We start from the raw sequence: 21583 nt of genomic DNA on the forward strand, positions 1-21583 counted from the left end.
TCTCCCAAATACCTATCCTTTGAAAAATATATAGACATGAACGTCACTATGTCTGTTTGGAAGATTTTTGGGGTTGGAGCGGCACTTTGGGTACTTTGAACCCATTTTTAATACCATATTCGTATTCAACTCTTCAAAACCTTTCATTTGACATCCATATCGTTCCCATCTGTCAACTTTTGATTTTGGCTGGTTGTTGTTGTTATAGCCACATTTTTATGTAGAGGTGGAGATCGTCATCAAGCTACATATGTGAGCAAGCTTGTTTCGGTCCAAAGGACCGATCGCCACAAGAACTGGGTGGCCATTGGTTATTTAAAAACGTCAATAACCCGCATTGACATGTCATCACTGGCACTCAGTATTTGTGCAAGAGCAAGTGCCGCCCGGCCTCTCACTGAGACTCTCCGTTTGATACTGCTGATGTTCGCGACTGCAGTTGCAGCTACTCCGTAGAGAGCATTTCACTATCCGCAACCTGTGGACAAGCTCGCAGCTAAGTTATCGCGCCAGCAATGAACACCACACAGATCGGTCCTCAATATTCCAGACTGTGTGGTGCTTACAGCTATCCCGTGCAAGGATTTTTGCCGGTTTTATTGGGGTGTGGGGGAGGGTCCGCTTTTCTTTAGATATCAAAAAATGAAGTACCCTATTTTCACTATGAAACCATTTTGCACCATCTGTGAAAGTTTGAAGAAAAATGATTCAGCCATTTTTTGAGTCTATACGGAACATTCAAACAAACAAACACAAATTGTTTTTTTTTTATTACAGGATTAACTGGCCCGGTGTGCTTCGCTACACCAATAAGAGATTGCTGCCCCGTCAAAGGCAGGTCTGTACGGTCGTCCTCCTGTACGGTCGACACCACTCTACGACAGAAGGAGTACACTTTGGCGCCCTTCTTGGATATTGAGGGGGCCTTCAATTATGTGGAGATAGGATCGATAGTCACTGCACTGGACCGCACGGGGATTCACTCCATAATCTCCCAGTGGACCAATAATATGCTTTATGGCAGGATTGTTAACGTGAACTTGGGAGAGTGCGGTCAGAAGGCGGGTGACCAGAGGAACGCTCCAAGGAGGGGTGTTCTAGCCGTTTCAATGGAACCACGTGATTATTGAAATCCTGATGGATCTCGGTGGGGACGGTACGAGGATTATCGTTTATGCGGACTACATCGAGCTGCTTGTCCGGGGCAGGTTACCGTTGACGATCAGCAAGATCATGGAAGGGTCACTGAGGAGGTTGTCTCGATGGGCTACCAGAAACGGATTGAGAACCAACCCAGGGAAGACGGAGGTGGTAATCCTCACGCGTACCTATGCATAGTACTCGTTACGAAACTGTCCTGGAAGAGAAACACCGAGGAAAGAAGCCGTAAGACACTGTGTGTTTTTTATTCCTGCAGGAGGACGTTCGGTAGGAAGTGATGGGTATACGGCCATCATGAGACTAGATGGTGCACACAGATGGTGCAAAATGGTTTCGTGGTGAAAATAGGGTACTTCATTTTTTGATATCTTAAGAGGGGCGGACCCTCCCCCCATACCCCAATAAAACCGGCAAAAATCCTTGTACGGGATAGCCCAAGATGGTATACGGCCATCATGAGACCAGTACTGACCTATGGAGCACTGGTATGGTGGAATGCCGTAGAAAAGAGGAAGAAGTGCGAAGAAGTTCCAAGACTGGCCTGCGTCGGGATTACAGGGGCACTAAGATTCGCACCGCAAGCAGACCTGGAGGCGATGCTGGATATGGAGCCCATTGAGGCCTATATTCGGAACTGCATCGCAAAGGTCGCGCTTAGGCTGAGGAGATCGGCGTGCTGAAGAAGGATGGTTGCGGCCACAGTTCGATTCTGGGTGTTAGGGATTCGCAGGGTAGGCTGAAGAGGATCTCCGGCTACCTGGCACCAGTGCCGACTGAATTGAGGGCATTCGTGATTCGTTTTCTTGGGAGGGATGAATGGAGGGCGAATGCTGTACTTGAGGAGGATGAGACCTCGATCTACACCGATGGCTCCAAGATGGAGTCAGGGACTGGATTGGATGTCTACTCTGACGCACTTAATATCGGTATGTCTCTGAGACTGCGGGGCGAGTGTGCGGTCTTTTAGGCAGAGGTCTGTGATATTGCAATGGCCGCAAGGGAAATTCTGCAGAAGTTGTATTGATGAGGAGAAAACTATCGATCACTTGCTCAATTCAAGTCCGGGTGTGCAGGAACGCAGGCTCTCCTTTCTGGAGATGCGGTTGTTTTGCGATCTGGGTGATGTTGCGAACGTACCTCTGGGATGTCTCATGAGATTTGTGAACACATGCAAAGTTGAGCACCGTCTCTTACTCCTTCCCGCCACTTTATACCCTTCACGTGTATCTAGCGCGACGTCAAAGGCTTGACGTTGCAGTGGCCAGTCAGGATTACTACTAGCGAAGTCATACTTCCTAAGCCATAAAAAAAGTGAAGTCCTGTTCTGCAAAACGAGCGGCCACTAGACCTTGTCTACCCTGCAAGCGGCTACGTCTGCTCACGCCATATTCGCATAGATACATTCTTATCCTATCCTTTCACAACCACAGTAATGAAATCTTGTCACCCTAATCTTCATATTGACCTCCTATATTGCATAACACTGTGACCACTGCTATGGATATCCAACATGCAAAATTCAAATTAAGAAGCAAGAAAAAAACAATCCAAACCATTATGGACAAGTCATTGACATTGGCATTGTTGCAAATGCATGAGAATAGAAACCGTTTTAGACATTTTCACATCATCCCACTTAGATGATCGGCATTGGATTTTTTAAATTATAAAAATGGTATACAAAATAAAGTTTAATAAATATAAATAAAATTTTATACACCCATATTTGAGGTTAATTGCATAACGGCGGCCATAAAAAATACAATGAAAAGAATAATAAAATAAAATTTACACAAATTTATGATGCTTTGACATCATGAACTTTAAAGGTGCTAAATTTTAATTGTCCACAAAACCAAAAGGAAACCCGACAATTGTTAATTTATCTCTTTTTTACAACTAAAGTGTTAATTTAAACTAAAAACTGTATATAGAGGGAGAGGTATAATAATATTTTTAATTTTTAATAGGGGTATTACCTAAACCAAAGTGCGCCTTTAGGCCTCCCAAATTTCTTACACGAAATAGTCCAGATTTTTTGAAGTTACAATTGAGAATAAAACCAAAATCGGATTCTAAAACACATGTCCCGCAAGCCAATCCTAAAAAAAGATCCAAGAAAAAGGGAAAAAAAAGAAAACAAACACAGAAAAATTATAGGATTTTCAAAATATTTCACATAGGTACAGATTTATACACACATGGCATGAGTGAAGGTGAAGATGAAGATGAAGGTGACTATTGTGGTTATGATTTGTACAAAAAAAAAGTGAGTTTGACATACAGATGTTAAATGGATTTTGTTCAATGTGTCTTTTGGTGTAATGTATTGTGAATGGAGAATTGAAGGAGGTGAGGGGGAATTGCTTTTCTGTGTTTGGTTTGTTAGCTTAAAAATAATTGGGAGAAATTTTAAGTTATTTTTATATACAAAACCTTTTTACTATTGATTTAATACAAACATATACTTCAGGAAGCTCTACGTGCAACAGCAAAGTGGGCTACCTAAAGTGGTCTAAGTTTAAAATGCGTGCAAGACAGAAGTGTTGGGTTGCCCAAAAAGTAATTGCGGATTTTTCATATAGTCGGCGTTGACAAATTTTTTCACAGCTTGTGACTCTGTAATTGCATTCTTTCTTCTGTCAGTTATCAGCTGTGACTTTTAGCTTGCTTTAGAAAAAAGTGTAAAAAAGTATATTTGATTAAAGTTCATTCTAAGTTTTATTAAAAAATCCGCAATTACTTTTTGGGCAACCCAATAGTTCTTTCCAGCAGGATATACAAAGTGCCTACAGTGAAACCTGTCCCCTTGGGAGAATGCTCCATTTACAGAATGCTCAAAATACCTGGGTGTTTTGCTGGACAGGAAACTGAACTTCAAATCCAACATTTTGGAAAGGGCAAGAAAGGCCACTCTTGATGCAACGTTACGGTGAATGAACACATTTCGAACCGAACACTGATTTTGGTAATAAAATTCAATGATTTGCAAGCGTTGCTCGTTAGTAAGTCTATTCATGATGAAATGTCAAAGCATACTGAGCATCTTTCTCTTTGACACCATGTCTGAAATCCCACGTGATCTGTCAAATACTAATGCATGAAAATCCTAACCTCAAAAAAATCACGCTTTATATGTGGCAAAGTTAGTTAATAAAGTCTTGTTTAAATGCTGTGAAACCAAGAAATATTACCGTATACGTACATGGAGAGCGATGCCAATGCACCTCACAGTTTTTTGGTGCTAAGGAACTGAATTTTGTATTATATAGGATGGTCAAAGAATATAAGTGAAATTAATGGCTAGAACATGTGATGCACGGTAACTTAAGTGTTAATATCGGTTAGCTGTGGTCTAGTCACTCTCAAACGCCTACAGAAAGAATTATAGTACCTCAGTCACATTTGATGACAAAACAGTGACTGATCCGAAGATATGTGCTAGGTTTTTTAGCCGTCAATTAACTGAGCATATCGAGAGTGATAGGGACAGGAAGGAGAGCCACACATATGTGGTCTTTGAGCCGATAAAAAACCATTACGTTAAATCGGGGACGAAATTACGTCCTTACGTAAACTCTACAATGATGCTGAAGAACCTCAACCTTCATACACTCTCCAGATGTTTAGAAAATCGGAAGTTTATCTTCCAACTGAAAACAGGAAGGCAATTACCCTGAGATGTTGCAGGAGGGACGAAGTTGTGCTCTGTCGTAACTCTTCAATGATGCTGAAGAACCTGGATGCACTGTACATGAACGAGTACGTGAACATGGTCCTCATCTAGGAGGCTGCAATATAGTGGTGTCAAAACTTCAGGCGGATAAGTCTTTCTTCCTTTTTCTTGAAGACACTACAGAGGATTATGGATTTGCACGTTAGAAGCAACCTGGGTGTGTCATACCTCTGCGGATGCCAGCATGCTTACATCAGAAGAAGACCATTTGACTCCGCTTAACATAGAGTTATTCATCACCTGAAGAGATCTCTCGAGTACAACGATTTTACCTTGGCGGCTAGACTGGACATTGAGGGAGCTTTCAATAATGTCCATTCTTCTGCCATAGAGGCGGCCTTGAGGAACGTTTAAATGGAGGAGGGCTGCGAGCTTTCTCTATGCTCGCTTCGCTATTTATAGCTGACACTAGGGCGCCGCCTCGATGTGGTGTCATTTAACCGCTCTTATGGATCATTCTTGGGGAACTTGGGACGAGAGGGTTCAAGGAGTGCACTTACGCGCAAATTTGTGTCTACTGTGTCGGAGGTGCTGGACAGAGCTCTTGGATGTACATCTTGCTGGCAAAGGAGTGTGAACTGAGCGAAGTTGCTATTGTTCACATGGAGAAGGAAATTTCCCGAGTTTAGGCTTCCCTCTCTACAGAGAGTGCCACAGAAGCTGTTAGTGCCCGCCAAATTCCTTGGTGTGATTCGGGACAGTAACTTGAACTGGAATCTCAATAAGGCATCTAGAAATAAGAAAGTGTTTGCGGCACTATACTCCTCTCAGGGGCTCGTGGGAAGTAGATGGGGATTGAAAACAAGATTGATGCATTGGTTGTACTCGGCGCTGGTACGTCCGGTGCCCTAAGGTGCCATATCTGGTGCCATGAAAACCACCGCGACTATGTCATATGCATTAGGGAAAAGGCTGAGAGGACATTGTTTAAAATACTTCAGGTAGGCCTACTAAGGGCGCAACCGTCGAGACATATTCGTATATAAGATAGTGACATGATGGACCGTCAAAAGGATTTCCAGGTGGTGAAGGTTATAGTTGATAGAAGATTGGTGGTTCAGTTGCTTACTATAGAAGTGTGACGGGGCCTAGGCGGATTGACTGTATACTGCAGTTCTCAAATTAATAATGCTATATGGTGTTATGGTCCGGTGGACGGAGCTATAAAAATGCATTTACATTTCATAACTTAGCAGTGGCCTTTCTTGTGGTTTATCTACCAACATATGACCTTTATTTAATAAGAGTAGACTACAAAATCAAGCAAAAAAGAAGTTTTACATGCCATTTGTCAAAAACAAGTAAAAGCGTGCTAAGTTCGTTCAGGCCGGATCTTCTATACCACTCACCATGGATCGCATTCTTCAAGTTCTTTGCTTGGTATCTATTTCTAGGCAAACAAAAGAAAATGGAATAGTATTGCAGTGCTATTGGAGCTTTAAACGGTTTCGGACAATACTTGGTTTTAATGTTGGAGTCCATAGTAGAAGTCGTAGTGCAAAATTTCAGCCAAATCAGATAAGAATTGCATCCAATAGAAGCTTAAAAAGTAAAATCGGGAGATTGGTTTATATGGGAACTATATCAGTTTATAAACCGATTCAGACCATATTTAAGACGCATGTGAAAGTTCATAGCCAGACAAAACTGCGCCCTCTAGGCGCTCAAGAATTGCATATAAAGGGTGATTTTTTTGAGGTTAGGATTTTCATGCATTAGTATTTGACAGATCACGTGGGATTTCAGACATGGTGTCAAAGAGAAAGATGCTCAGTATGCTTTGACATTTCATCATGAATAGACTTACTAACGAGCAACGCTTGCAAATCATTGAATTTTATTACCAAAATCAGTGTTCGGTTCGAAATGTGTTCATTCATGTGTTCAGCGATGAGGCTCATTTCTGGTTGAATGGCTACGTAAATAAGCAAAATTGCCGCATTTGGAGTGAAGAGCAACCAGAAGCCGTTCAAGAACTGCCCATGCATCCCGAAAAATGCACTGTTTAGTGTGGTTTGTACGCTGGTGGAATCATTGGACCGTATTTTTTCAAAGATGCTGTTGGACGCAACGTTACGGTGAATGAACACATTTCGAACCGAACACTGATTTTGGTAATAAAATTCAATGATTTGCAAGCGTTGCTCGTTAGTAAGTCTATTCATGATGAAATGTCAAAGCATACTGAGCATCTTTCTCCTTGACACCATGTCTGAAATCCCACGTGATCTGTCAAATACTAATGCATGAAAATCCTAACCTCAAAAAAATCACCCTTTATATTGAGCCTTTAGGGAGAGAAATTCTTATCAGATTTATCTGAAATTTTGCCAGATGATTTTTTCTATGAACTCCAAGAAAAGTATTTAGTAAAGTACGAGTCTATTTAGTATAGACTTTACGTTTCTGTTGCGACTTCCTCCAACAACCATTCATGACCGACACAAGGGGAAGGTTCACTACGAACTTAGTACCTTTCAATTCCCTCTATATCCTTGTGCCCCGGCACCCAGCATAAGGTCATGGTATGGTATGCCTGTAGATGCATCAGTAACTTCCGACAGCGGGCCAGGACCTTGGATCTCACACAAGTTTTACCTGACGCCTTCAACGTTGCCCGACTGTCGCTGAAAATGTGAATTTTTGATCGGGCGATATCCATAGACAATATAAGCTCTGCTGCTGCCGCCATCTCATACAACTCTGCCTGAAAAATACTGCAATCATCTCTCATCCGTAAGGAGAAGTTGCTATCGAGTTCACTGCAATAAATACCACACCCTGTTCCATCCTCAATCTTCGACCCATCTGTAAAAACATTAATGTTTGAAAATCTAATCCGCCCCTTCAGCCATTCCGCCGGGGTAGGTAATATTACTTGCAGTCAATTATCTACCACTTCCATTCCTATGGGGAAGTCTGTCTGAGAGACGGCCGTGGTACTACCAAATATACGTGAGTGTCTTCCCGGTGACCCACGAATCAATCCAAGCTGCGACAATCTGAGAAGAGTCTTCACCGCTGTCTCCCTTGGAAATAAGTCCATAGGCTGAATCCCCATCATTACCTCTAATGACCCAGTCGTAGTGGTTCCCATAGCCCCAGCAACAAATCTCAAAGCGAACCTATTCACCCTTTTTAAGGTAACGGACATGGGACGAAAAAATCATCACCGGCCACCAAAAGCACCCCTTAAAACTTCGCCAACTACGATACTAGATAAAGACCTAAAGACCGGTATCTTTCGCCTACGTTTAAATAGAACCAGTTCCGTTTTCCACACATTCACACCCAGGCCGCAACCCGTCGCCAATGAAGCAGTACATCTAAGTGCACCATTCAACACCTCCGAAATCGTGTCCAAAAATCTCCCTGTGGCGAGAATAACCAGATCGTCCGCGTAGAAGATCGTTCATCACGAGGATCTAGAGCAGCAGTGATATTCATCACTGTGATGTGATGCATCAATGGCAGAGGAGCTCACGTTATTTGAAGCCCCCTCAATATCCGAAAACGCCGACTGGGTGAAATCCTTTTAATCGATATGTCTCTCAATATGATGTACCACATGATGTAATGAAGAGTCCACGGATCTGCCCTTTATATAGGCATGCTGACAGCGAGAGAAGAAAGATGTTCCCAACTCTCTTCTGGTATGAAGGTCCAAGATCCTCTTCTTGGACCTTTGTCTTGACAAGAAAAGAAGAGAGACTAGTCGGCCTAAAATCCTTTGCTGAACTGTGTTGCAGCTTTCCCGCCTTCGATATAAAAACTACCATAACTTTCCTCCAAGATCTGGAAACATAGGTAAACCTTATACATGCTCTGAACACTCGTACGTATTCTTCACATAAATGGTTGAAAGCTTCCTGCAGCATCGTTTAATAAATACGGTCCGGCTCCGTGGACTTATATGGACACTCCCATAAGTCACCAGTCTATCGCCGACATCCTCCGCGGTCGTATATACCCCGGATATAGAAGACGAATTCCTATGCTCCGTGTGGTTGCAGTTCGAAAAATGTGTCTCCAGCAAATGTGACAGGGTTTCTCATTCGGCATATAATCTGATATAGCCACCATACAAACCGATCCCCCGATTAGTCTTCTACGGCCCTAAGAATCTTAAATTTTTGGCTGAATTGGCAGAAATTTTTTACATAATGTACACATGTGCCCTTCAACTAAGTTCGACTGTGTACATTTTTAGTACAATTAATGGTGGTGGATACCCAAGACTCCGCCTGGCCGAACTTATCACATTTTACGTGTTTAAATTGAAAAGGAATTCCTTCTTTTAAGCACCACCTTGTGACCTTTAAAAATCACCTTACAGTGTGTCCACCCACTGCGATTCTTTCCAAAATTCATTAATACAGAGTAAATTAGGTCAGGTCACGTTGGAGGCCACCGTAGCGCAGAGGTTAGCATGTCCGTCTATGAGGCCAAGCGCATGGGTTCAAATCCAGACGCGAACATCAGAAAAAATGTTCAGTGGTGGTTAGCTCTTACTAATGCTGGCTAGATTTGTGAGGTATCCTGCCATGTTAAAACTTCTCTACCAAGTGGTGTCGCTATGCGGCACGCCGTTCGAACTCGAGGCCCCTTATCATTTAGCTTAAACTTTTATCTGACTGCGCTCATTGATATGAGAAAAGTATCCCCTGTTCATTTAGGGAATGTTCATGGGAAATTTTATATTTTAGAGAAAATGAGGCATTTCATATATACATATACAATATATAGAAACTATCTAAATCTGAATCTATAACGTTAGTCCTTGGCCCAAAACAGGAATACGTGAAGAATTTCATTACGATTGGATAACTAATGCGACCTGAACCTTAATTACCAGAATACATGAACTCACAGATAGACATGACTATTAAGAATCAGGAAATGTTTCTAACTCGATCAATACACTTAACAATAGGTCTACTGCTTCTCCTTCTTAGTGTTGCAGAGAAACGTACATGGTTACAGTACCATATACCACAGTAGTGGTTAAGGGTATAATTAAGGGTATAAGGGTATAAATTAAATCAAGATATTTTGCATTAAATAATTGATAAAATAGATGTTTTCTTGAATTTATTCACCATATGACCTTAATTTAGCTTCTTCCTGCTTGTGTGTATTACCTCATAATATATTTCTATTATCTTCAGTTTTAGGAAACTTCAATGAGTTAGACATTTCTATAAAATGTTGCTTTAAAAGGTATAAATACCAACTCATTTATTAAACACAATTACAATTTTCAAAAACCCAACAATCTTAGCAGTATTGTGTTTTTGCCATTAATTACTCTATAATTAATTTAGGCTGAAATTCCACCCACATAATACCTATAAATCTCTCATATTATCCATAGCTCACCTTATGCAATGAATTAGATCACAATAAAAATGTATGAGTATCAATAGTTAGGTTAAGATGATATGAAGATTTCCTTGACTTTTAGATGGTAAAAGACACTGTTGTTTGTTTTTTTTTTCCAAAATCATCCTCATTAGGCTGATAATAAATTTACATGCCCATAAATGCGAAAAACCTACTTGCAAACACACATACATTGTACATGCATACATGTGTTAATACTCGTTGAGTGACGTTAGTTGTTGGCAGCATGTTCGTTTCTTAAGTCTTTTGATTTAAGATTGGTAAAGTCTGTGCGTCACTTATTCATTTCTACATAGGTTTTTAGGCTAAAAGAATAAACTCGAATTTTACATGGTATTTAAATGGTTAGTCAATATTGTAATGCAGTTAAGATAATTCCTTTTTTTTTCTTCAATTATTTGTTTAAGCTCCAACTATAAAAGATAATAATGCATTTTTTAATGATGCCTTTAGGGTGTAAAGGGGCAGGGGGGTTTGAGTTGGGAGTTGGGTAATCTCCTAACAAGATGCAAGTGTGCTAAGCATGTTTAAGATCTGGTTCCTGAATTTTGCAACGCATTATAACAGAGAAGGTGTTGGTTTGACATACAGCCAGCAGCCAGTAGCCTCTTAGCGTAGGTCATTGAAATCAAAGCCAATATCATTAAAAACAGTATCTTATGGTCTTTTTTTTTTTTTGTATGATCTATGGTTAACAACAGTTTAAAATTTATAAATATTAAAATTTTTTATCGATTTGCATAGCCATCATTCTCTAGATTATGGTATCGTAAATAAAGATCCCATTAGAGACATTCACCAATAAAACTTAATTATTTACAAAATTTACATATGTCAACGTTAATGAATGTGGGTTTTTGATCACAATTTCCTTATGAATGCATCTCTTCTGCGATGCAGGCGATGGTAATGGAAGTGCAAATCTATTTTGGCGCTCTCTATTGAAACATTTCTATTAAGGTTAATTGATTCAGTTGTGTTGTAACAATAAAATAAATATTAACGAAATATCTACAAAATGTTAATACAATTTTTAATGTATTTTTTATTATGTCTTTCTATTACTTGTAGTTAGTAGATTATAAAGTATTTACATAATATTTTCTGCAGATTTACGACTTTGATGCAAAGGTCGACCAAACGACTTCGACTTTTTCCCACAGCTCCCTAGTTAAACACCAGGTTTGGTATACATTTAAATTAAATTGAAATTTATATGATGTGGGAATAATGATTCCCGACCGTCACGAGATACACGGGCTGGAACTTTGAGCTCCGACTTGTGTGGTGTCTATCGTTATCACGGGAAGCTTTGCTGAAAGCTACCGGGCACGTCCACAAAACGTGGATAGTGGAAAGCTTCGTTTTTATGCGGTGTAGCTGCAAATGCGGCCACGGGCAGTCAGCGATTTTCGAAAGAAGAGTCTCAGTCAGCAGTCTGGTGGCACTGGCTCTTAATTAAGTACTGAGTGCCCCAATGATACTCGAGATGACAAGACGAGTTATTGGCGCCTTCAAATAACCAATGGCCAACATCAGCGTCTGTTCCCAGGTTAGGGGCGGCTGGAGGCAAGCGTCAAAACTTGGAGCAGGCGGCTCGCAACAACGAGGGATACATATGCAATCCCACAAAACCCATGCGGTTGTAACGCTGGGCCGGTAGCCCGCCCCCGGAAAACTATAAGAATCACTATGAGAAACAAATGGATAGTAAAAACGAACCCCCCTAACGTTGACGACCCAGGCAAACGAAAAAAAGGATCATGATTTGCGGTTCTGCAATTGGAATGTCCGCACTCTTTATAGAGAAGGTGGAGTATACGCAATGGCGGATGTATTAGAGAAGTACAAGGCAGATATTACCGCCTTACAGGAAGTGCGATGGACTGGGAATGGCGGTGATGAACTATACTATAGCTGCCATAACACGAGGCATGAATTTGGCTGTGGATTTGTGAGTCTCCACCTTTACTGCGGTGGGTGAGAGGCTAGCCACAATCCGCATAAAAGCCAAATTCTTCAACATCAGCCTTACTTGTGCCCATGGCCCGACGAAAGACAAAGACGAGCAGACCAAGGATATTTTCTACGAGCGCCTAGAGAGAGCTGCCCCGCCCATGATATTAAAATCTTTCTGGGAGATTTTAATGCGAAGATAGGGAAGAAAGACATCTTTGGTCCTACAGTCTGAAAGTTTGGCTTCCACGAGATAACGTCCAAAAATGGGTTGCGACTAATAGATTTCGACATGGCAGTTAGTAGCACCAGATTTCAACATTAAAATAAACACGAAAAATCAAAAGGTTCACGTTGTCATAGATGGAACACTTTCATCCAGCGTGTTAGCTGTACGATCGATCCGTGGAGCGAATACAGATTTGGATCATTGCCATGTTGCAGCAAAGGTTAGCACCCGCCTTAGTGTGGCGAGAAACGTGCACGAAAGCTGGACATTGAAAACCTGCAAACACAACAGATAGCAGCGGCATACTCCACTCGACTGACCCAACTGCTTGATGAAAACACTCCAAGAAACCCATGGTACGGCCAAGAGTATCAAGATGCTGCTGAAGCCAAGAATGCGGCATACAGATCAACCCTGCAATCAGTAGCAACGCACCAAATGAAGGAGAGGTATCGGGAGAAAAGGAGAGAGGAGAAACGTATTTTCCGGGCCGAATCTTATATACCCTCCACCATGGATCGCATTTGTCGAGTTCTTTTCCAGACATCTCTTCTTAGGCAAAAAATGATATAAGAAAAGATTTGCTCTGCTATTAGAGCGATATCAAGATATGATCCGGTTTGGACCACAATTAAATTATATGTTGGAGACCTGTGTAAAATGTCAGCCAATTCGAATAAGAATTGCGCCCTTTGGGGGCTCAAGAAGTAAAATAGAGAGATTGATTTATATGGGAGCTGTATCGGGTTATAGACCGAATCAGACCATAATAAACACGTATGTTGATGGTCATGAGAGGAACCGTTGTACAAAATTTCAGGTAAATCGGATAATAATTGCGACCTCTAGAGGCTCAAGAAGTCAAGATCCCTGATCGGTTTATATGGCAGCTATACCAGGTTATGAACCTATTTGAACCATACTTAGCACAGTTGTTAGAAGTGATACTAAAACACTATGTGCAAAATTTCAGTCAAATCGGATGAGAATTGCGCCCTCTAGAGGCTCAAGAATTCAAGACCCAAGATCGGTTTATATGACAGCTATACCAGGTTATGGACCGATTTGAACCATACTTAGCACTGTTGTTAGAAGTGATACTAAAACACGTCGTACAAAATTTCAAATCTGATGAGAATTGCGCCCTCCAGAGGCTCAAGAAGTCAAGACCCAAGATCGGTTTATATGGCAGCTATATCAAAACATAGACCGATATGGCCCATTTACAATATCAACCGACCTTCACTAATAAAAAGTATTTGTGCAAAATTTCAAGGGGATAGCTTTACTCCTAGATGTCGAAAAGCCTAACATAAGTGTCTGTGTCAAATTTCAATGAAATCCGCTAAGACTTAAATCGTGATATCGGTCTATATGGCAACTATATTCAAATCAGGACCGATTTGGGCCAAGTAGTAGAAAAATGTCGAAGAGCCTAACACAACTCACTGTCCCAAATTTCAGCGAAATCGCATAATAAATGCGCTTTTATGGACCAAAAACCTTAAATCGAGAGATCGGTATATATGGCAGCTATATCGGGACCGATCTGGGCCAAATTAAAGAAGTAAGTCGAGGGGCTTAACTTATCTCGCTGTCCCAAATTTCGGCGACATCGCCCAATAAATGCGCCTTTTATGGGCCCAAAACCTTAAATCGAGAGATCTGTATGTATGGCAGCTATACCCAAATCTGGATCCATCTGGGCCAAATTAAAGAAGTATGTCGAGTGGCTTAACTTAACTCACTGTCCCAAATTTTGGCTAATTCGGACAATAAATGTGCGTTTTATGGTCCCAAAACCTTAACTCGAGAGATCGGTCTATATGGCAGCTATATCCAAATCTGTACCGATATAACCCATCTTCGAACTTAACCTGCTTATGGACAAAAAAAGAATCAGTGCAAGGTTTAGCTCAATATCTCTATTTTTAAAGACTGTAGCGTGATTTCAACAGACAGAAGGACAGACGGACGGACATGGGTAGATCGTCTTAGATTTTTACGCTGATCAAGAATATACAATATATACTTTAAAGGGCTGGAAATGGATATTTCGATGTGTTGCAAACGGAATGACAAAATGATTAAACCCCTATCCTTCGGTGGTAGGTATAAAAAAGAAATGGAAAGACGTGAGTGTGAGCGAATTGAAATGTACAGGAGTCAGAATGAAGTCCAAAAATTCTACCAAAAATTAAACATCAAACGATGGCTTTGGTGCAGGCACATCCTTCTGCGGAGACAAAGAAGGAAATCTGGTAACTGGCACAGATACCATGCTGAGAATATGAAAAAAATGGAAATTTTGCCCATGAACATACCACTAAGAAACAGGGGCTAACTTCTCACATATCAATGAGTGCAGTCCGATTCAAACCTAAGTTCAATGAAAAAGGGACTCCTTTTTATAGCCGAGGAGAGACATTTTTACACGGCATAGTACCTCACAAATGTTGTTAGCATTAGGAGGGGAAAACCACCGTTAAAGAATGTTTTTTTCTGATGGTCTCGCCAGGCGTCATAGGTGGCTGAGGATATGTAAAGAACATTTTACCCAACAGCTAGTGTCCAACGATGGCGACGAAGAGGATACCGCAGAACCAATCCCTGATGATGGTATGGAATGTTTACCTCTTAGTCAGAATGAGGTCCAAGTAGCAGTGACCCGACTGAAGAACAACAAGGCAACAGGAGCCGACGGGTTGTCCGTTGAACTATTTAAGATAAGGCGTATATATCAACTTGTCTGACCAATCTGGCAAGAAGAACGCATACCCAATGATTGAAATCTCAGCATACTATGTCCCGTACACAAGAAAGGAGACAAGACGGAATATGCCAACTACAGAGGAAAAATTCTCCTCCCCATCGCATACAAGATACTCTGGAGCGTACTATGTGAAAGATTAAAACCTAAAGTCAATGATCAATGTGGCTTTAGACCTGGCAAATCCACCCTAGACCAGATATTCACACTGCGCCAAATTCTGGAAAAGACCCGAGAAGCATACATCAACACCCACCATTTCTTTGTTGACTACAAAGCCGCTTTAATAATGAATAAATATGGCACATTAATCACAATAGAAAACATGCTATTCGCCTATGCCGACGACATCGGCATCATAGGTGCAGCCTTTGAAAGAATCGAAAGAGAGTCAGTGAAAATGTGTCTGGCAGTAAATCCAGATAAGACGAAATGGATGGTTTCAACTCCCAAAAAGCCTTGCACAACCGAGCAGATAAAGAAAATGGAGAAAGTTGGGAACCACAACTTTGAGATAGTCAGTAACTTTATCTACCTCCGAACTGCCGTAACCGAAACGAATAACACCAGTTTTGAGATAAAGCGAAGAATAATACTGACAAACAGATGCTTCTTTGGACTAAGTAAGCAGTTTAGAAACAAGGCCGCCTCTCGACAGACGAAGATTACACTATACCAGACACTGACACTACCCGTGCTGTTATATGGTTCTGAACCATGGATACTTGTGAAAGCAGGCGAGGCAGTGCTTGGAGTATTTGAGAGAAAGATTCTTCGTTAAATATATGGACCAGTTTGCGTAAATGGATAATACAGGCGTCGTATGAACTACGAGCTGTATGACAACGATATCATAGTTACATGTATCAAAATACAACAGCTGCGTTGGCTAGGTCATTTGTCAGAATGGATGAAGAAGCTCCAACAAAGAAGTATTTTGAAGGCAAACACTGTGGTACACCCAAACCGGGACGGCCAAAAGTCCGTTGGAAAGATCAAGTGGTGGGAGACAACTCGAAACTTGGTGTCAAATATTTTAGAATGAACGCATAAAATCGAGGCACTTGGAACGCTGTTCTACGTTCGGCAAGTGGAACAAATGTTCTGTCATAGCCAATTAAAGTAAAGTAAAGTATGGTTATCCCCTCCTAATGCTGGCGACATTTGTAGGGTACTTTTCCATATACAAAAAACTTCCTCCCAAAGAGGTGTCGCTCTGCGGCACGCCGTTCGAACTCGGCTATAAAAAGGAGGTCCCTTATCATTGAGCCTAAAATTGAATCGGACAGCACTCATTAATTTGAGAGAAGTTTGCCACAGTTCCTTAATGGAATATTCATGGTCAAATTTGCATCTGCAATTTAGGGTGGCTAGGGCGGCCGCCCCTCTTCCAAAGCCCGCCAAATGGAAATATAGACCAACAATGACAACATGAGGCTCAATACTGGACATATTTACCGACCATAGCAATATAAGGTTCAAATGAAAGGTTTTGTGAGTAGAGCGCCTATATGATATGCACATTAGGGCGAAATATCTATAAGGCCATACCAGCACTCCCAAATAGTAATTATTCCTTGGACGTGCCGGTATAGGGCTCACATAAAATAAAAGAATTAAAGAAGGCGCAGCGGAGCTGGTCCTGTCCAGCTGGTTTAATATATTGGGTTGCCCAAAAAGTAATTGCGGATTTTTTAAAAGAAAGTAAATGCATTTTTAATAAAACTTAGAATGAACTTTAATCAAATACACCTTTTTTACACTTTTTTTCTAAAGCAAGCTAAAAGTTACAGCTGATAACTGGCAGAAGAAAGAATGCAATTACAAAATCAGAAGCTGTGAAAAAATTTGTCAACGCCGACTATATGAAAAATCCGCAATTACTTTTTGGGCAACCCAATATTATTGTCTGTAACTCAGCGTTGAGGACATTCTGGACATCTGGGACTTAGGTGTCATGGGTATATCCTATGCAGAGGGGGTGTGGGATTTGAGCAGGGCCTTGTTGGACTGTGGGACGTTTGCGTGGTTGGCCACCTTTGCGAAGGCGGTGTTTGCTAGGAGGAGGATGTTAGGTGGGCCGTGATAGGCCTCTGGCGAGGTCGTCCAATGGTTTGGCTCTTGATGTTTGTCCGCTTTTTGTGTGCCCGTCCGTTGGGAAGTGGGAAGTGTCTGTTCTTGTCCGTTCGTTTGGTATGGGGAATTGTCTGCTTTTGTCCGTATAGGGTTCTCGTCCGTGTTTACGTCCGTGTTTGGGTATTTTGTCCGTTTTTATGTCTGTATTGGTTTTAGCCCGTTTTGTTGGCGACCGTGTTTTGATCTTGGTGGTGGTGGTTTTTTTTTTTTTGGGGGGGGGGCGTTTGGAGAAATGGCTTCTTTGGCCGTTTACCTTTCAGGTGACCAGTCCGGAACCGTTTGGGGTTCAACTGGTAGTAGCTTCGGCTACGAGGTCTGACCGGAGTCCTTAATCTGGTACCACGGGAGTCGGGGGCCCCTGGGATTTCGATTCCACCCCGACTATGGCTGAGGCCTCAGTGGGGAGTAACGTAGTGGCTGTGGTTTGGACCCAAATCGCGGGTAGAGCGCAAGCTCGATGTGGACTTGCATTGCAACCGGGTGCCATGACCCACAGATCGCAAGGAGTTTTAGATAGTGCTCCGCCCCTAACCAAGGGGGAGAACATGTCCAGACAACGTGAACTCGAATTCGTACCCATGCATAGCTTAGGCTATGTGTGGGGGCGTTGGTGAACGCATTATATTCACCCGGGGTTAAGACACCCTGCAGGATTAGGCCAACGCGGCAGGTGCCTGCATTGAACACCATAAGGATTTGTCTGTATCTCAGCCTCAACTATATAGCAGTGGATCAGAAATCATTGGTATAACCTATGCCATCTTACAACAACACCAAATCTCAAACTGGCAAGGCCATAACTATAGCCCCCATTTAAATTGATTCATATGTTAATTGATTACAGGAAATATTTTATTGTGATTTTTTTTATTTTTGCAAACTTATCAGGTATAATAACATCATCTACATAATAAGACATCAATGTCAAAATTTACATGAACGATGATTAGAGATATGTGATATTAACCCCTAAAATCATTACCAACAAAACCTATTAAAATCACACGAATGCCCAAGAAAACACTACCTACCCAACTACCTATCTTCCCACCGACTGCTAGCCATGGTAATTTGCAAGTCCACTGGTAAAAATGGCATGATACCGGTATTGTCTCACACAACTACTGGTTAATCGGCTCAAATGAAAAAACTCCACCGCTATGGACACAGTAGCGATGGCCAAATAACTACTTAAACACTTTAGCCGCGATTGCTGGTTTGCATGTTGCCTTAACAACGATTGAAAAAGATCCGTTGAAGGTTTGTTCACTACAGAAAGTTATCAACGGTGCAAGGGAACAATAAGCAGGCAAAACTAAACTAATGAAGTAGGGCGCTTTATGTAAATAACCGTTTGCCACCGGTCGACCCCAAACATACAACAGACAGGTCACAGACAAATAAAAAAAAAGTTGAGCAATTCTTTGTTTATTTGTCGAGTATGGAATGGAATGCTGCTGCTGCTGCTGCTGGGCCATAGACATCAAGCAGACCAGGTTTTTTTTTGGGTTTCTTCTCCAACAAATTAAATTTGATTATAGACCCCACTCAAACAACTCGTCACCCAAGAAGTGTCCCCCAGTGAGTTTTGTAGGTAAATATGCATTTACCCCCCCCTTTTTGTTTATTTGTCTTTGCTTAGCCCTTTATAATTATGCTGTCAAATGGGAGCAAACGATTTGCTTCATTATCTGCTAACAAAAATCTTGGCTTTGCTTGGAAATGGACCTATGCAAAATAATAACAAATTAAATAATTATCAGGTTATAGTTTTAATGGAACAACAAATTAAATTAGCCTTGCTGCATGATTAGTTTTTCTTGCATGGCATATGTGGCTGGAGAAGAGGTTGTGGCAAATGCAGGCTGATGACCTTAATTGATAATTCTATGGAGATCTATTAATTGCAAGTGGTTTTAAAAAGCCCATTAAATTAAATCATAACACTTCCTATCGTCTGTCCGCCTTCCTATGGACATTAATCATGCAGATGGGCGTTTTGGATGTCTACAGCTGTCTACTGAAGCCTGTTTTGACACATTACATTTTAATCCCTTTGTATGTAAACTTCGTCTCTTATAATTTGAGCTATTAGCTCTAGAAGATGGTTTAAATGTTTGATTCAAGGTGGAGATAATTATGAATAGCAATAGGGAAATGTTGGCAAAAGAGATAATATTGAGTTAAAGGAGATAAATGGAGCAATGAGTAGCACATACTTTTCATCCTGTAAAAAAACCTCTACGATTTGGCTCTCATAAGCCGAGCATTCTTTTCTTCCTTAAAAGGTCCTACAACTAACTCAAAACAATCAGTCTCACTTTTGGAAGGGGGTTCGTCCTCGCGACAATCGTCCGTAAATCTTTCTTCCGTTTGAGTTGCGAAACACTCTTCCAGGATATCATTGAACAATCCCTTGCGTTTGCGAAAGTTTTAGCTACTCTTGGTGACGATTCTTTTACAAGTCATTGCGTTATAAACGTTCTATGATTTGCGAAAAACTTATCTAGGATATCATTGAACAAATTCATTGCACCTACGAAAGTTTAAGCAACTTTTCGTGACGATTATAACCCAACTCCTTATGTTCAAATCGTTCAAAATATTTTGTTATAAATCGCCTGAGTTTACTGTTGACATTTGCTTTTATTTTAATACTTGACGTGTGAGACTTGTATTGAATTATGTTGTGCGATGTTTTGCTTTGAGTGGACAACTTCCACAATATCAAACGATTGGTATGCGGACAAATACTTCTTATTAGTGTAGGTCGGTTGGTATTGTAAATGGGCCATATCGGTCCATGTTTTGAAATAGCTGCCATATAAACCGATCTTGGGTCTTGACTTCTTGAGCCTCTAGAGTGCGCAATTCTTATCCGATTGGGATAAAATTTTGAACGACGTGTTTTGTTATGACATCCAACATTTGTGCTAAGTATGGTTCAAATCGGTCCATAACCTGATATAGCTGCCATATAAACCGATCTGGGGTTTTGACTTCTTGAGCCTCTAGAGGTCGCAATTCCTATCCGATTTGCCTGAAATTTTGTACGACGGATTCTCTCATGACCATTAACATACGTGTTTATTATGCTCTGAATCGGTCTATAGCCCGATACAGCTCCCATATAAATCGATCTCTCTATTTTACTTCTTGAGCCCATGAAGGGCGCAATTCTTATTCGAATTGGCTGACATTTTACACAGGTCTCCAACATATAATTTAATTGTGGTCCAAACTGGACCATATCTTGATATCGCTCTAATAGCAGAGCAAATCTTTTTTTATATCCTTTTTTTGTCTAAGATGAGATGCCGGGAAAAGAACTCGACAAATGCGATCCATGGTGAGGGTATATAAGATTCGGCCCGGCCGAACTTAGCACGCTTTTACTTGTTATAGTTTTTTACATTTGTTAGGGATTCGATTTACATACTCATCTTGATAAGCATTCTTCGATCTGCTTAGGGAATAACACGCAACTCTTAAAGAACAACATGAACATGTGGCCACAACAACAATATTTAATAAATACTTCAAAAAAACTTATTTGCTAATGATCCAGGCGAATAATGTGCAAATCTTATATGCAGAAGAGTATTTAATCAATTTTCCAAAACACTCATTTGTTAATCGTCCACAAGATTCTAGCGCGATTCTAAAATCTTACAAGACTCTTCTGACTTACTCTTTATCAACTTGTATGTTAGATTCGCGGAAAACACTTCCAGAGGAGTCGTTTTGAGAACGCAACTCCCCACTACGGGGAGTCGTCTACAACTCTGAGACGAGCTCGTGTCAGCGATCAAAATCTGAATCTAGAAGATTCGCGGAAGATTATTTGGCAATCGACAATGTCTGCTAGATAGAAGGACCAAGGGCCACAGTAGCGCAGAGGTTAGCATGTCCACCTATGTCGCTAAAAGCCTGTATTCGAATCCTGTCGAAAACACCAGAAGAAAAAATTTTCAGCGGTGGCGACATTTGTGAGGTACCATGCCATGTAAAAACTTCTCTCCAAAAAGTTGTCGCACTGCGGCATGCTGCTTGGACTAGGCCATGAAAAGGAGGCCCCTTATCATTGAGCTTAAACTTGAATCGAATGACACTCACTGATATGTGAGATGTTTGGCCCTCTTCTTGTCCCCCATTTGCAGATGGACTAAGGAGATATATGCATTTTAAGTTA

General features: G+C 41.1%; 1 protein-coding gene across 1 annotated transcript in view; it reads right to left on the minus strand.

Moving 5' to 3' along the window:
- Positions 1–21583, minus strand: part of LOC106086226 (uncharacterized) — a 108424-nt gene that overhangs the window by 6758 nt on the left and 80083 nt on the right. The window contains exon 3 of the mRNA XM_059361716.1: positions 3141–3263. Within this exon, the coding sequence (XP_059217699.1) occupies positions 3141–3263 (123 nt within the window). The remainder of the gene's footprint in view (positions 1–3140; positions 3264–21583) is intronic.

Source organism: Stomoxys calcitrans, chromosome 2 (assembly GCF_963082655.1).
Source record: "Stomoxys calcitrans chromosome 2, idStoCalc2.1, whole genome shotgun sequence".
Lineage (NCBI taxonomy): Eukaryota > Metazoa > Arthropoda > Insecta > Diptera > Muscidae > Stomoxys > Stomoxys calcitrans.